This window comes from Genypterus blacodes, unplaced genomic scaffold (assembly GCF_046128005.1).
Source record: "Genypterus blacodes isolate CSIRO-AG114 ecotype Tasmania unplaced genomic scaffold, CSIRO-AGI_Gbla_v1 ptg000061l_1, whole genome shotgun sequence".
NCBI classification, from domain to species: Eukaryota; Metazoa; Chordata; class Actinopteri; order Ophidiiformes; family Ophidiidae; genus Genypterus; species Genypterus blacodes.
In genome coordinates this window covers 1,817,070-1,831,785 of record NW_027466873.1, presented here as the reverse complement: position 1 = coordinate 1,831,785, position 14,716 = coordinate 1,817,070, and the positions used below count along the sequence as shown (strand labels likewise).

The window sequence follows — 14,716 nt, the reverse complement described above, 5'->3', positions numbered from 1 at the left end:
ATAATTGTCCTGCGCTGCCTTCAGGAGCTCCTTGTAAACGTCTTATCCCCAATAATAACTACCCATTGCATTTAAGGTGTCATCGACTGCATTGCAAATCTCCCAAACTATCTTGAAAATGTAATTCCCTGAGACATAACCATCGGCCACAAAATGCTATGCCGTCAGCCAATAGTTGATCTCCACTCCAAACACGAATACTTCCCACAGCAAGCGGAGGCAGCAGCTGACGGTCCCAGCAAGGCACAACATTTCCCCATTCACACTCGGTGATAATGGCCACTACTAACTAACGATCCACTGTCCCTTTAGTAGCTAACACAGAGACATCACCAAAGAGATCGATTTGACCGATTCACTCCACGAAACACCGAGTTACAGTTTTTGTGAGCCGTAAGTCCATCGGGTAAGTAGCTGGTCTGGATGCTAACGTTAGCTAGCTAGCTTAGAAACTATGAGCTACAGTACAGGCTAACACTGGGAACAGAAGCTCACAACACTAATTCCAGTTACAATTATATACGCATTACCTTATATTTCAACTTACAGAAATGTGTTGTGGTATTTACATAAGTAAGCAATATAATTCTCATTAAGTTTCTGTGCGGGCAGCAAACTTAGTGGTACTGATGCGCGTCAAACTGAACCCTTAAACGCAACAGACTGATCGGGAACTTGAAGCTATGTCATCTTAATGTTTGTGGATATGGCTGATGGGAGACCGGAGTCGTGTCCAGGGCAGGGCTGTGATTTTGTTAGCAGACTCTGAGCCGGTCGTGTTCTCCGTGAGGCTCGTCCTCTCTGAGGTGTACCCTCCCGAGGTTAGGCTGTGCGGAGAGGGATGCACTGTATGTCTCCATTACTGCTAACGTCACTAGGTTTCGTGCTGTCTTTGCGTAATTTATACACGAACAAACTCCGCTCAACGTGTATTAGTGTGTTTCTCTGGGCGTCTACATGTTTAAGTGGTGCTTTGCATCCTGACCATTTGCATTTTTGAAATGATCCACGCATGGTGAATGAGTACTTGGAAAGTAAATTACAAGGCTGTAGAATTAACAATGTGAAACAAAGAGAGCTGCTCGAGTATTGGATGAATGGGTGAGCGATTGTTCATGTGGTCCAGAACTGATGAGTCCATGCTGCAGATCTCAGCACCATGATGACGACACAGTGATGTTTGGATGTAGTAGGCGCTGCTTTGTGTGCTGTTGTTGTGGCATATTTTCTTTTGCTTTTAAATGTTTCAACTTTTACACTTCTTACACATTACATTAAGAAATGCTTCATTTGGTCCAGTGAATCGCTTCCCATGCTATAGGTTCAACAGGATCAGATTAGAAATCGGTTAATTGTGTTGGGTCAGACGATAGGAGGCTGATTTTTTTGTTGTTGAATATTTCTATTGTAGAAAGCATGAGAATACCAAAACATAAGCAAAACAAACAGAGCAACAGCAGCCAACCACAGCCAGCAAAAATATGTTGAAATGACAAGACTCCAATGACATCAGTGTTGCTACAAAAGAGGATCTCCATGATCTTGATGATGTCGTTCCACTGTACCAGCAGCTGCAAAACCCACCTAGGCTTATTACCAACACAACTTAATAAGTATTTGTTTGTTTTCATTTTATTTTACATCCCAGGCGGGCCAGGACGGGGTTATGTGACTGCAGGGTTGGGTGGCGTTTCTGGGTGGGATGTCCTCTCTTTGTTTTTGTTTTTGTTTCTCTCTTCTCTCCTTCTCTTTACCACAACCTATGATGCGATTTGTACTACCCTACATTGCTGTTTAACATCATCCTGTAATGTTAACACTGTAACTACTCTATGAGATCATTGCAATGTCAATCTACTCAACCTATGTATTCATTCAGCTCATGAGTGGTCTTAGCTGAATTATAGAATCAGAGCTGACATATTGACTAGCAGCCATAGACTCAAAAACACTGTTGTAACTGATAACAGTCATATTGAATGGCTCTGATTGGTCTTGGCGAGTCAGCATCAACAATGGAAGGACACTGACAGGTACAAGTTCAATGCTGCCATTTGTAATGTTAGTAGTCATACTTGTGCTTGACAAGTCGCGTTGTCCAGTGTGTTTTGGGGAAGGTCTTTTATTTGTCTCCACTGACAGACAGCGTCATAATAGCTGCAGGTCAGGGATCGCAGTGGGCGGGGCTGAATTGAAAATGTGTTAAACGGGAATGTGTGCTGACTGTGTCTTCCTGCTCCTCCTTCCTTTCAGGTCTGCAGGAAAGCTATGGGTGGCCTGGGTAATGGTCGGCGTGGAGGCAGGTCACCTCCTCTGATGATTGGTGCCCTGATCGCCTGTATCCTTGTGCTGGGGTTTAATTATTGGGTGTCCAGCTCCCGCAACCTGGAGCTACAGGTACGATAACGTGTGTGTGTGTGTGTGTGTGTGTGTGTGTGTGTGTGTGTGTGTGTGTGTGTGTGTGTGTGTGTGTGTGTGTGTGTGTGTGTGTGTGTGTGTGTGTGTGTGTGTGTGTGTGTGTGGGTACCCTACGACCTGCTGCAATTAGTATACAGTGACTCACAACATTTTAGCACACATTAACAGCCCATCAAAGTAGCTCTAATTCATTATTTCTTTGTCAACGTGCCATCCAGACCAAGCTGTATGAGTTGGAGGGTCAGGTACGGAGGGGGACAGCGGAGCGAGGAGCAGTCGAGGTGAAGAAGAACGAGTGCCAGGAGGAGATCCGGAGACAGAAAGAGCAGATCAGCCGCATAGAAAACCTCTACAAGAGACAGCTGGAGGGAGGCCAGAACACCTGCAGCCAGGAGAAGGTGCTCACAAACTTCACAGGGGGTTTATGTTGGGATGGAATACTCCCACTGTTCTGATGATTGGAGCTCTGGGTCTACAAGTTGTTATGAAACTCATGCATGCATTAAACTGTAAGAGAACTGTGGGTATGAATAGCTGCTTTGTTGTTTCTTCCAGGGAACACTGCAGCAGAACATTTCCTCAAGTACCAGAACTATACTGGAACTACATGGTAACGATCACACTCAGCCTCTGCTTCTCTCCCTTTTCAAACAACAACACATTTCAATAAATAGCTAAACTCGGAGGATTAATCTTGTCACTTAAGAGAAAATCAACTCTGAAATGTGTTTCCTTCTGTGTCTCTGTGTGAAGGTCAGTTGAATCGACTGAACGAGGACCAGGGGAAGCTTCAAAAGGAGGCGAAGGGTTGCCAAGTCAACCTTGACACCCTTAACAGGAAACTAACTTATGACATGTAAGAAATAAAATCAGTGACAAAACTTATATTTGAAAGCAAAGAGTTTATATATGTATATATTGTTGTCTGCAGTGTATCAGCACTGTTGTTTACCCTGCCATTCAGGTAAACGTAGTGGTGCATTCATGTGATTAACACGTTTGTATGTCACATGCAGGACCCAATGTAACACCCAGATCCTGTCCCAGAAGGAGCTGTGTGACGAGAGGGTGGCAGCTGCTAAACTAGACGTTCAGAAAAAGATGGAGAAGCTCATCCCTGCTCCAGGTGTCCCCTCACAGGTGAGCCCACTTTCTCCTTTCACACGGAATCAAAATAGAAACGTCCTTATTGGTATAATGCAGGCAGATCAAACACGATTCAAAGATAATCAAAATATTAGAGGACTCATATTAGGGTTGAAGGTAAAATAAAAACTTAATGTCTTATGTTTGCGGTTTAATTTGAAACAGCTGCTCTCACACACACAGAAGAGCTGGCCTGCTCTCACTTTAACCTCACGTGACACATTCAGTTTGGAAGTTGGTTGTTGTTGTACCTCTCTCTCTACCTATCTGCGTTTTATTGGCACTATGCTGTTATATAATAATAATACGGTTGATTCCGCCACAGGTCAATGTGGTGAATGCAGCAGTGAAAGATGGAGCAGTGATTACGGAGCTTGATGCCAACAAGACGACACCTGTTCTAACACACACCCCAATCCTCTCTCAGCCCAAAGAAAATGAGCCGTCTGAACTGCTGACCAATGAAATCATAGTGGACAAAGGTAAAGGACTCTACCAAACTGAAGTGGAACGACATGAATGAGGAAGGAATGACATGACACCAATATTACTGTATTGTTGGACCGTACATGGGATTGCTGTATCATACTTATTCTTGCTGTTCCCCATTTAAAGCCCCTTTTTGGTGGCATTTTCACTGAGATTGCTTTCGACCTTATTTTTAGGTCTGGACACCCCCGTCACCCTGCCTTCTCCAAAGGATCTCTCAAAGCTGGAGTCTGAGTCCATTCCCTTAGCTCCCACAGTAAAGCAGGACACCCTGCTGCCACCAGAGGGAGATGTGATAACAGACGGGAAAGAGGCAGCAAACAGTAAATTTGTTGAGGGGAACCTCACGGAGCATGACGAGATGGAGGTGATGGATGATCATCGAGAGGGAACACAGGCAGAGGGTAAGGAAGCACACGTCTTTGTTGGTTGACATCAGAAAAGGACTCTCGTGCCTATAAATAAGTAACCCACATAGATAAGGGGATTTATCACTTCAGACTAGTTACAGGCTAATAAATTGTTATATTAGAAGAGAACCCACACATCCCACATGTTAGTGTTATTGTACGTGCATGTCAAAGGCACATCTTCTAACTAACTTGTACCTTCTCCAGAGGAAACCCCTGAGGTGAACGACAATGTGATCGGGCGAGAGAAGGCAGGTGAGACTGCTGCTTCTCAGAAGGTGGAGGAGCCAGAGGATTATGATTCAGATGACCAAATAGTGGCCGGAGTCAATACGGAGAAAACGCAGCAAAATAAAGCGGCTGGAAATATAGGTAGGTGTGTCTGAGTGTGTGTGTGAGCAGAGATCTGTATAAATAAAGTTGGTTGTTTTAGAGCCACGGGTAATTATTGATTTATGAGGATGAATCATTGCCCGTGTTGTTCATACATGTCTTCAAACTCATGAGTGCAGTTTTTCAGCTGTTTTAATGAGCACGTTGTAATTTTGACTGACAGAAATGACCTCGTTCTGCGCTCTGTTGTGGTTTTGTGTGTGTTTGTTCATCATCGTGTTGTACTGTTTGACAGACAAGGACATGGAGGAGGAGTTGGCCGACTATAATGGGGATGATGAGAACGAAGGCGAGTTTGAAGCAGACAAACAAGCGGAGCTGGCTCAAATTTAAGGTAGCCACTTACTCACACACTGATTTATTTTTCACAGATTCAACAGTTAAATATGTTTGATAAGTCACAATGTAACAAATGTCTTGCAGGGTTGATGAAGACTTGAAGAAGGATCCCAAATCCCCCACACCACATTCAGATACGGACTCAGAACTGTTATACACTGCAGCACCAGTGTCCTGTATGGAAATTAGATGAAGGGGTAAACGTCAATCACCCAATTAGCATTACCTCTAATGTCCTTTTAAGGTGTCTGTCCTCAATTTAAATTTATACAGATTATACCCTTTAGTCCAGTCAGGTAATTTATTTGTATTTGGGATCATCAACCTTTCTCTCTTTAATGTCATAGGAACTGAGTTTAGATGGGCGATTGTAGATTTGTACACTTTCCAAACTGTTGTCCCCAAATCGACAACTCCCGACAGCAAAGCTCAGATACTGCAGCATATCCTCGTAGAAAAGGGTGAATGTGGGTTGTGCTATGCATTTGCACTTTCATCCTAAAACTCAACCAAACTGCTGAACAGTCAAGTAAACAATTTAAAACACTGGCTTACGTGGCTAGATGAAGCACTCCATTATCAACATGTGCTTCACCTGTTCTGTTCACATTAGGCAACCGTCCTATTGTCCCTATTGTCGGAGTAAGTTTTAAATTTGAGCAGGCATTTGGGCTAATTATGGAGTCTGTGAATTCCCTGTGTGGATGTTGACTCCGGTGTGAATTGATTCGTTTGTAATGGAACTGGAGTAGAATCTTTTTGAAAACCTGCTGTTTCCTAGCTGTGCTGAAATGTTTAGGCCGTGTGCAGTAAAGCATGTCAGAATGAGACTAGATGTACATTTGTTTGGTTGTAAAAATGTTAGGTGTTTTAAGTTGTGAGTCTAGATTCAACATTTTGCTGCCTTGTGTTTTATATTGTCTTTTGTTTTCGGGTATGATTTTTTTTTTTTACAATTTGTTAATTTGAATGTATCAGTTACTTCTTTTATCGGAAATACCATAATCCCCACTGTATGATGACTCATCATATTGGTCTGCCATGATGGTTTTCAAACAGACTTCATGATTGCGTGCTGGAAAATGATCTTCCCACAGTGCCAACGTTTGCTTATGTGAAATATGATGCACCTGTGTGATGAAACTCAACAGTAGCTTAATATTTCACTATGTTAGCCTCACATATTCTGTGTGGTTATTTTTGTAAATGTAGTCAGGCATTAAAACCCAGAGAAAGGTTCATTTTTAAATTTAAATGAAGTGTTCACATACACAGGAAATGTGTTTTTCTAACTTTGAAGTTTCTAAAGGGTAACTGGAGAACATCAGGGCTGAACCCTTTGAACTGAGGCTCTGTTAGAATAGTTAAACTACACTGCTTTTATTTCATCATCATCATCAAGCTGAAACTTCAAAGTCTGAAAAGTACATTTGCGTCTTCTATATCAGAATACCTGATGAGAATTTGAATTAGCTTTTATGGTCACCAACGATCCTATTGAAGATGAAATTCCAACGTTTTACCTCGCATTCAAAAAATGATTTCCTTCCTAAGAAATATCAGGATTGTTTGTTACTGTCCACATTGAATGAAGACCAGGAGTGCTGATGAATCATTTCCAAATGTTTACCATGTCAGCTGCTGCTGCTGTTCCAAGGAATATAATATTTATTTAATCATTTATGTCAAAGTGTCTTATGTCTATTGGTCGAGTGCAGGACACACACTCTTCCTTTACAAAATTCTGGTGGATTTTTTTTTTTTTAAATATCGCAGATTTGTTTTAAAGATGTTATTCACTGTGAGTTACTTGGAGCATCAACAGTTCGTCCTGTCTGGAAGAGTAAAACAAAAATCTGCCTTATCAACTGGAAGTTTGTTTATCTGAAATATGTTAAACTTTCATCATTTGGATTCACTTTCATTGTTTCAACATGTTATTGATGAACAGATTTGTGAAATGTTTTAATCAAAGGCTTTATCGATGATGGCAAATAAAATTGTTTTTATTACCACTACCACATGCATGCATTTGCTTTCATATACAGGAGATGTGGGACGTGGAGTCATTTAGTGCAAATCTTTTTCCCGATTTGATTTCAAAGCATTTTTTGCTAGAATTCCATCTAGTCAGGTGTATTTTCAGAAGGTTTACTTACTAAAAACAGTTTGTATAAGTGTTCAAAAACACTGATAAGTAGTTACATGGATCGGTCTGCACATAGATTTGAAACACACTCATCACTGGTGTCTTTGTATTTTCATGGCTAGCGGTTGTTCAGGATGCAGCTTGTAACATTTTCCCCCAGGTGTTCAGTCATTTCGTGGCACCAAAACACGTCTGCTCGCTCGCGCCACAGATTTTTTTGATGTGGACGGGTTTTCGCCGATGGCTGTGTGATCTCTGGTCTGGTTTCTCGTCCCCCATCGAAGAGGTCAGGCGAGCGTTGCCTCGGTCAAACAATGCTTAATGACATGACAGTCTGGTGTATCGCACGCATTGTTCTGATGTGGACTTGAACAGGGCCACTGCACACGTGTTCAGGTGAGTTTGTGGCTATATCTGCCCCTAGTCCACAATCACATGATCTTGACCACAGGGAAGTATTTGTGAGCTGTGAAGTCAAACTCTGGGAGTACCTGAGGGTGGAGAAATGTAGCCTTTTTAATTCTGTGTCACAGCTTAGCAGCACTTCCACAATCATGTTGAGGTGATTAATAGAAAACACTCCCAGGCTCAAATGTGTTACCTTGGTGTCCTTCTTGTGCCCTCCAGCAAGGAGCTTGGTAATGACTATGTTGGGCTTGGCCACCTTCAGGATGCGGTTTACCTGTAATCATTAATCAAGCGGTTACAAATTATGCAAACCACTTACACAGGTTCAATACATCATAAGAATATGGTGAACCCTTTGCATATTTCCACGCCTGTAACGTCCCTTCTAACGCCATTGAACATGTGGTTGTCTGATGCATGGATGGTTGGGTACATACGACACAGAGGCTGCTACTGAAGATAATGCAATATTGTAACCTACTTTATATTTCAAGGTGCCTTCTGTTCTACGGATAATTTAATATAAATGGATACTGATCTAAGCAAAAAAGCATTTTAAATCTCTGACCTCAGGGTCGGGAGTGGGCACATTTTCTAAGATGAGTTTGGCCTGCTGGAAGTGTTTGCTGGCTGCCAGATAGAGGTCGGCAGAACCCGGCGGAGGATTGTACTTCTTTAGATCGGACATCTCCTGAAGCAGGCAAGAAAGGTGACAAGACGAGGTCAGTCAGTAGTTAAAGGACAAAAAGTGAGAACAGAATTGGGGGTGGAGGGGATAGAGGCCAGAGAGAGAGAGAAGGGAGACGTCCTGTACCTTGAACTGGATGTAGTGCACAGGGGGCGGGGTGACCACACTGTTGAAGGGGGCGAAGCGATGCTCATAGCGAACCTGCTCACTGTCCAGCTCGAACTGAGGCTTCTGCACCTTCCCATCCATATCTAAGGCGACCATGGTCTGAGGAGAGAGAGAGAGAGAGAGAGACGGGATGCTTTACAGCTCTGTGTGTTGCACAGAAGAGAAGTATGATCAAAGTATTATGGACAGGTGACCTACCTTGTACATGCCAGCACACATGTTCTGGTAGGCTTGACTCATGGTGATCTCTTTACTGAGAGGGCGAACTGCAAAGAGAACCAGGAAGCATTAGTGTCCACTTTTAGCCAAAACACGTGACATGCGAATTGAATTCCTTTGTATGTTGACGAGACACCACCTTCACCTTTCTTCTTCTTCTTGGTCTTCTTGCTGCTGCGTCCTTTCAGCTGCTCCTCCAGAATCCGCTCCTCTGCCATCTGCGAGGAGTCGGCTCTGCTCAGGGTCGACATCAGCCATGCATACAAGAACTCTGACAAGTACCTGAAAACACACACACTCGTCCGTTAATAACGTGCGTTTGGCTGCATCTCATTGCTGTAATAATGAGTGTGTGCTCTTACCAGTAAACATAGTAATACTCGTGCATGCTGTAAAGCTCCAGCTCGAAGCCACTCAGCAGGTACTGGATCATGATCCTGAGGTTATGGTAGAGGATCCAGGTGCCCAGGCAGGCCAGATGTTGCCTCTGAGGCTCCAGTTTCATCAGCAAGCTGTGCAACGCTGCGTCCACCTTCTCCGCCTGCAGGGCCACACAGTTATAGCTTGGTTATGCATTAGTGGGAAGATACAATGTGAAGGTTGGGCGTTGGTAAAGGAAGTTTTATGTTCTCATCCTCGGCATGACATTCCCATCCAGATCAATCCTACATGAAATTAATTCAGATTTTGACGCTATCAATGAAAACCAGGAGCAGAGGTGAGCTAAATGTTCCGGCTCACCTCGTCCTGCAGGGTTGCAAATTCTTCAAGAATGTGTCCCAGCTTGTCTCTCTGACGGGCTCGGTTGTGTCCGTGTATCTGGATGAGACTGCAGAATGGCTGTATTTCAAATATGACACAAACACACACAAATGACTATAATTTCAGTCTCACATCCACCAACACAGATGTTGTCCGACAATACAAACACTGACAATTTAATTCCATACCACAACTCCCATACAGTTTCAATTGCTAAAGCAAACACAAATCAAAATCATAGCCACCTGTTAAGTGCAATGAGTGACTCAGTATTAGAATGTACCAGATGTATCATACCCTGGAACACTGTGTGACAAAGGAGTCAATGTAGTCTTTGGCCTGGTGGTTGTTGAACAGGCAGCACCTTGAGACACACACACACACACACACACACACACACACACACACACACACACACACACACACACACACACACACACACACACACACACACACACACACACACACACACACACACACACACACACACACACACACACACACACACACACACACACACACACACACACACACACACACACACACACACACACACACACACACACACACCCTGAATGTTATAACACTCATAGCCATATAGATGTTACCAAACAACACTTTGAACAATTTGAAATGACATGACTCACTTGTTGGAGAGGACAGGTGGGCTGACAAAGTATCTGAGTGCATCTTTTATCATGTCCTGCATCAGGTGGGTGCCAAAAACTTTCTTATTGTCTATCAGGAATGTCGTCTGGATTACCAGAGAGAACACAGGTTTCACTACTATGGCATTGAACGGAGAAACATCAACATTCCAGCGGTAATAATCAGAAGAGAGATTGTTAGTTCACCTGTAGTAGTGACCTGGAGAGCACACAGGGAGAATGCTCGCTGAACTCACAGAAGAAGTCCTGGGAAAGCAACAATGACAGTGTTCACAACAACATCAGGGTGATGACCAATTGGAGAGGACTTTGTATGTTTATCGACGGTGTTAAATGTCATTATTTACCAGAATGCCGTGCAGGTTGGTTGTGTTGATCACATCACACACAGTCTTGATGCGTTCTATAAGCTTGCTGAAGTAGGCCACCATGTCCTCCCTCTTGATGATCTTGGCATATCGGGGAAAGGTGGGGGGCAGCAGTCTCTGGTTGACCAAGGGTTCGAAGCCCATCATAATGGGGTGATCTGTGTGAGCGCAGAGAAATGACACAAAGTAAAAGGTCCAGTCACTAAAAGTTACTAAAGTCAGAAAGGAAATCACGCAACATATTGAAATGAACACGCGCGTTCACATTTACGTGTGTCTGTGTGTGTGTGTTTGTGTGTGTGTTCATTACCTCCTTTAGTGGTGTCGTTCTGTGACTGGATGCCGTGCTGAATACTGGAATGAATGGCTGATAAGAGATCAGCCGCCTGAGCCACCAGCTTCTGGGCCTCACCTACTGAGCTGGTCTGAGAGAACAACAACCCGGTAAACAACAAACACACCGCCACTTAATGGGAGTGATGCTTATCTGGCCTTTAGGATGTTTTAAGTGCTGAGTATGAAGCTGCAGTGTGGTTATGTGGTTTACCTCTTTCTTAGTAAAGGCGATCAGTGCAGTCAGTAGAAGGCGCGTGAACTTGATTCTATTGAACAGTGCCAAACTCTGCTGGTGCTGGAAAAACAAAGTATAAGGAGACAATACGACCGTGTGCATGTAGATACATAAAAAAAGCTTCCCTGGATTTCCTTTAAAATCACTGAAGTTCCAAGCTGGAAGTCAGTCAATATTACAAATAGCGTACTTTATTCTTGTTAAGACCACCCAGAAAAAGTCCTTTTATGGGTTTGATATTTGTTCATTATTATTTTTAGTATTTTAAAATAGATTTGTGAGTTGGGTGGCTAAAGGCCATCTCATTCCCACAGAGATGAGATGGAAATAGATCAAAATAGCAGATACTCAGGGGGAAGGTTTGGCATTTGTTTTGATACCAACGGAACTGTGGGAATAACTAGAGTGAAGACTTAAGGGAAGTTAAAGCGCAACAGCCAATATCCAAGACACAGGGCCATCACTCTTAGTTCTGAAGCTGTACACCAAAACATAAACGTGGTGTATTTGATTACAACTCCTATTTCCTTGGTTTTGAATGACTCATTGCTGTGGTAACAAGTCTTGTGCGACTCACGGTCTCTTTGTACTTCTCTGCGTTCCATGTTGAAAATAACTGGTAAATATTGCATCACTCACATTTACAAACAGTCTATTAAAATGACATTAGTAATAATAATAGCCACTGCTCCATGAGTGTTGCATTGAAAACGGTTTTGTTGATGAAAGTGGTCGCCAATCACTGAAAACAAAAAGTGTATCCATAATATCTGTCAATCAATGGCATTAAGATGGCAGCTAATCCAAATTCTAACCCAGAAGTGTCCACACAATGAATAGATTTACCTCCAGCTCAACCACTGGGTTTCGCTGTTCCCCCTGTCGACTGCGTGTGCTCTGGCGGAAAGAAGAGATATATAAACTCAGGGTCAGCATTTGTATTATGAACACGATTCCAGTGAGAAATGGCAAAGGCTGGGATGTAAACTGACAAGAGTGGTTACCTTCACTCTTCTCTGCAACTCATCCTCCACATCTTTCAGCATACCTTACAGGATGAAAGCACACAGACAAGAGACCAGAGAGACCAGAGAGACGAGAGAAAACGTCAGCTTTCTTTCTCCTCCCGAACCAACAGTAACAACATACAGTACGATGGCCTTGGAGTGTGTGTGAGCCTGTAGATTGTACCTGTCACCCGCAGGTCTGTCACATTATTGGCCATCTTAAATCCATACGTCATGGCCTGGAAATCCTCCTACAGAAAAGTAGAAGGGCTCATCATTATTCCAATTATCAGTTTGCTTATTAAAAGTCTGATTTCCATGACTTTCTCTCTGCTTACCTCCTCGAAGACAGCAGCCTTGTTTACTTTCTCTCGGGCAATGTCGCACACCTTGAGGATGCCAAGGGCAAAGGCTTTGAGGGCCGGGTCCTCGATCAGATCGGGGTTGTGGACATACAAACAGGTGAACACTGTCTGAGCCAGTGAGTGACCTTCCAGCCATGTGATCTATACATACACACACACACAAAGGTAAACACAAACCTACATACATGAATATCACATATCCTTTGACATCAAAACACCTCAATAACCAATGAACATTTCTCTTTTGCCTTTTTTCTCCCACAACAGTTGAAACATAGTGAATTCCCTTTAGTGATTGAAATATTGGATTTCTTATTGAAGAAAACAACACTCACCAAACAGCAGAAACACGTGTCAATGATCCCGATCAGATCAGGAAGACTTAGGTCTTTCACTTTGATGGCGTTATCCTACACGTAAACATAAGATTCATGCTCATACCGATACTTCATTTCATTCAGACTTTGTTGTGGATCAGAAAATGAAGCTGTTTTCATTCCCGACTGGCTCTCTGTGCCGTACCTTGATCGCCTGCTCAAAGTTGAGCACTTTCCTGTTGACCTGGTTCCCAATCATTCCTGCATCCATTTTAGGATCCATCATTTCAATGGCTGACATGGCCTCAAACAGACCAAACCTGCCACCACAGCAGAGAGACAGAGCAACATGATGACATCATTACATTATTACCAACATCAACATCTATTTTGTTATTGCATTCTATCATCTGTCATTTTATAATACTCACAATTTGTCATGAAGCAACTCCCCAAGATTCAATTCTGCATAAATCAAAGACACAGGAAGGAAAAATGTGGAAATGGTCAACAATCAAGTTACACACACACACCACAACCTCTCTCTCTAACACACACACACACACACACACACGCGGACAAACACACACACGCACACGCTACCTTTGCAGGCTCCTTTGAATTCATGGGTAACGTCAACCCAGTTGGCATTATTCATCTTCTCTGGGAGGCCCAGTCCCCAGCCAGCATCGTCATCTTCAACTGCTGACTTCATCACCATGGTGACCACTAAAAACAAACACCAGGGAAAAGCAGAAGACAGCGTTCAAACCATTACAAAATGTAAAATATGTAGAGAACATTCCTCCACTTGGACACAAACCAAATCCATTTTCTCGATGTGACAGAATGCCGTGAATCTCCCCGGGTCAGCAGTGATCGAATCTTATCTTATGTCTTTCTCATTTTGTTTGAAGTTCTGGTTCCATACATGCATTACAACATTACTGCAATGGTTCATTGGCTTTCATGGAGATGAACAGATTTCCTTTATGGGGAAACCAATATGTACACGACTTTCTGCTTGGTAGAAAAACATTATGGACTCACAACTAACTAACCCAAGGCCACACATGACATCATTAGGAGCTTTAAATGCTGAGTGGTTTGTTAGCAGGTAAGACTTCATGTTCTAAGACGTCCACATTGTGTCTGCAAACCCTCAGCTGCACTGAAGCTGAAACCTGTAGTGTAGATTATATTTATAGTCATGATCAATGTAGAGGCAATACTGATACGATATAGATCTGATATTTCTATTTTGCATATCGATCAATTTCCCTCTGTGTTATTAGGAATGAATTAGAGAGTCGTTTCATGTCAGACCATTGAGTGACAGTAGAGTCGACACAGTCACGAACAACACGAGCCGGAAATGGATATGAGATTCTAGACAAACGTGTAGGAAGACTGGGATCCAGTTCAGCCCATTCATTCAAATGTTAGCCAAAGGGCACATGGTAACACTATAAATTAGCTCGCAAGTGCTAACAGGCTAACTACTATTTCCACCCTCGACCTTTCCACTGAAGAAAGTCTGAACACCACCCATTTACCAAGTCAGTACATTTATCGAGACATCAAAAATGTCAACGTCGTTTTCAGAATGCCATATTTTGGTCAAAAATAAGCACATACCGTGATATTTTCATCCAAAGCTGGAGAGTGGAGACACTACTGGCGCATATATCCAACGTCACAGATTCTTCGTCTTCTTTTTTTGTTGAAAGCAGGGTCGACAAGCCGGAGGAGACATGGGGAATGTAGTCCGGTGTTACAACCAGGTGTGTCAGAAGAAATCCAGCTTTACACGACATAAATATTGGTGGGA

General features: G+C 42.9%; 2 protein-coding genes across 3 annotated transcripts; one reads left to right on the top strand and one right to left on the bottom strand.

Annotated features, from left to right (window-relative positions):
* The first annotated feature begins 202 nt into the window (after positions 1–202).
* golm1 (golgi membrane protein 1) lies at positions 203–6,951 on the top strand. The gene is made up of 11 exons (XM_076154105.1): positions 203–406; positions 2,254–2,397; positions 2,637–2,816; positions 2,974–3,028; positions 3,172–3,274; positions 3,435–3,558; positions 3,890–4,046; positions 4,230–4,457; positions 4,671–4,835; positions 5,092–5,190; positions 5,280–6,951. The coding sequence occupies exons 2-10, from the start codon at positions 2,269–2,271 to the stop codon at positions 5,187–5,189; spliced, it is 1,239 nt and encodes a 412-aa protein (XP_076010220.1). The 5' UTR covers positions 203–406; positions 2,254–2,268; the 3' UTR covers position 5,190; positions 5,280–6,951.
* A 232-nt stretch (positions 6,952–7,183) lies between these two features.
* naa35 (N-alpha-acetyltransferase 35, NatC auxiliary subunit) lies at positions 7,184–14,648 on the bottom strand. 2 transcript variants are annotated; one of them, XM_076154103.1, is made up of 23 exons: positions 14,524–14,648; positions 13,489–13,614; positions 13,317–13,350; positions 13,091–13,205; positions 12,904–12,978; positions 12,542–12,709; positions 12,388–12,454; positions 12,201–12,244; positions 12,043–12,093; positions 11,173–11,256; positions 10,936–11,050; positions 10,605–10,783; positions 10,444–10,503; positions 10,237–10,343; positions 9,887–9,953; positions 9,569–9,667; positions 9,190–9,368; positions 8,967–9,109; positions 8,807–8,874; positions 8,567–8,707; positions 8,321–8,443; positions 7,946–8,026; positions 7,184–7,835 (listed from the first exon to the last, which is right to left on the bottom strand). In XM_076154103.1, the coding sequence occupies exons 2-23, from the start codon at positions 13,604–13,606 to the stop codon at positions 7,776–7,778; spliced, it is 2,178 nt and encodes a 725-aa protein (XP_076010218.1). In that variant the 5' UTR covers positions 13,607–13,614; positions 14,524–14,648; the 3' UTR covers positions 7,184–7,775. The 2 variants fall into 2 exon arrangements, with proteins under 2 accessions (XP_076010218.1, XP_076010219.1); XM_076154104.1 differs by having other exon boundaries at positions 8,973–9,109; positions 14,524–14,647.
* Between the last annotated feature and the right edge of the window lie 68 nt (positions 14,649–14,716).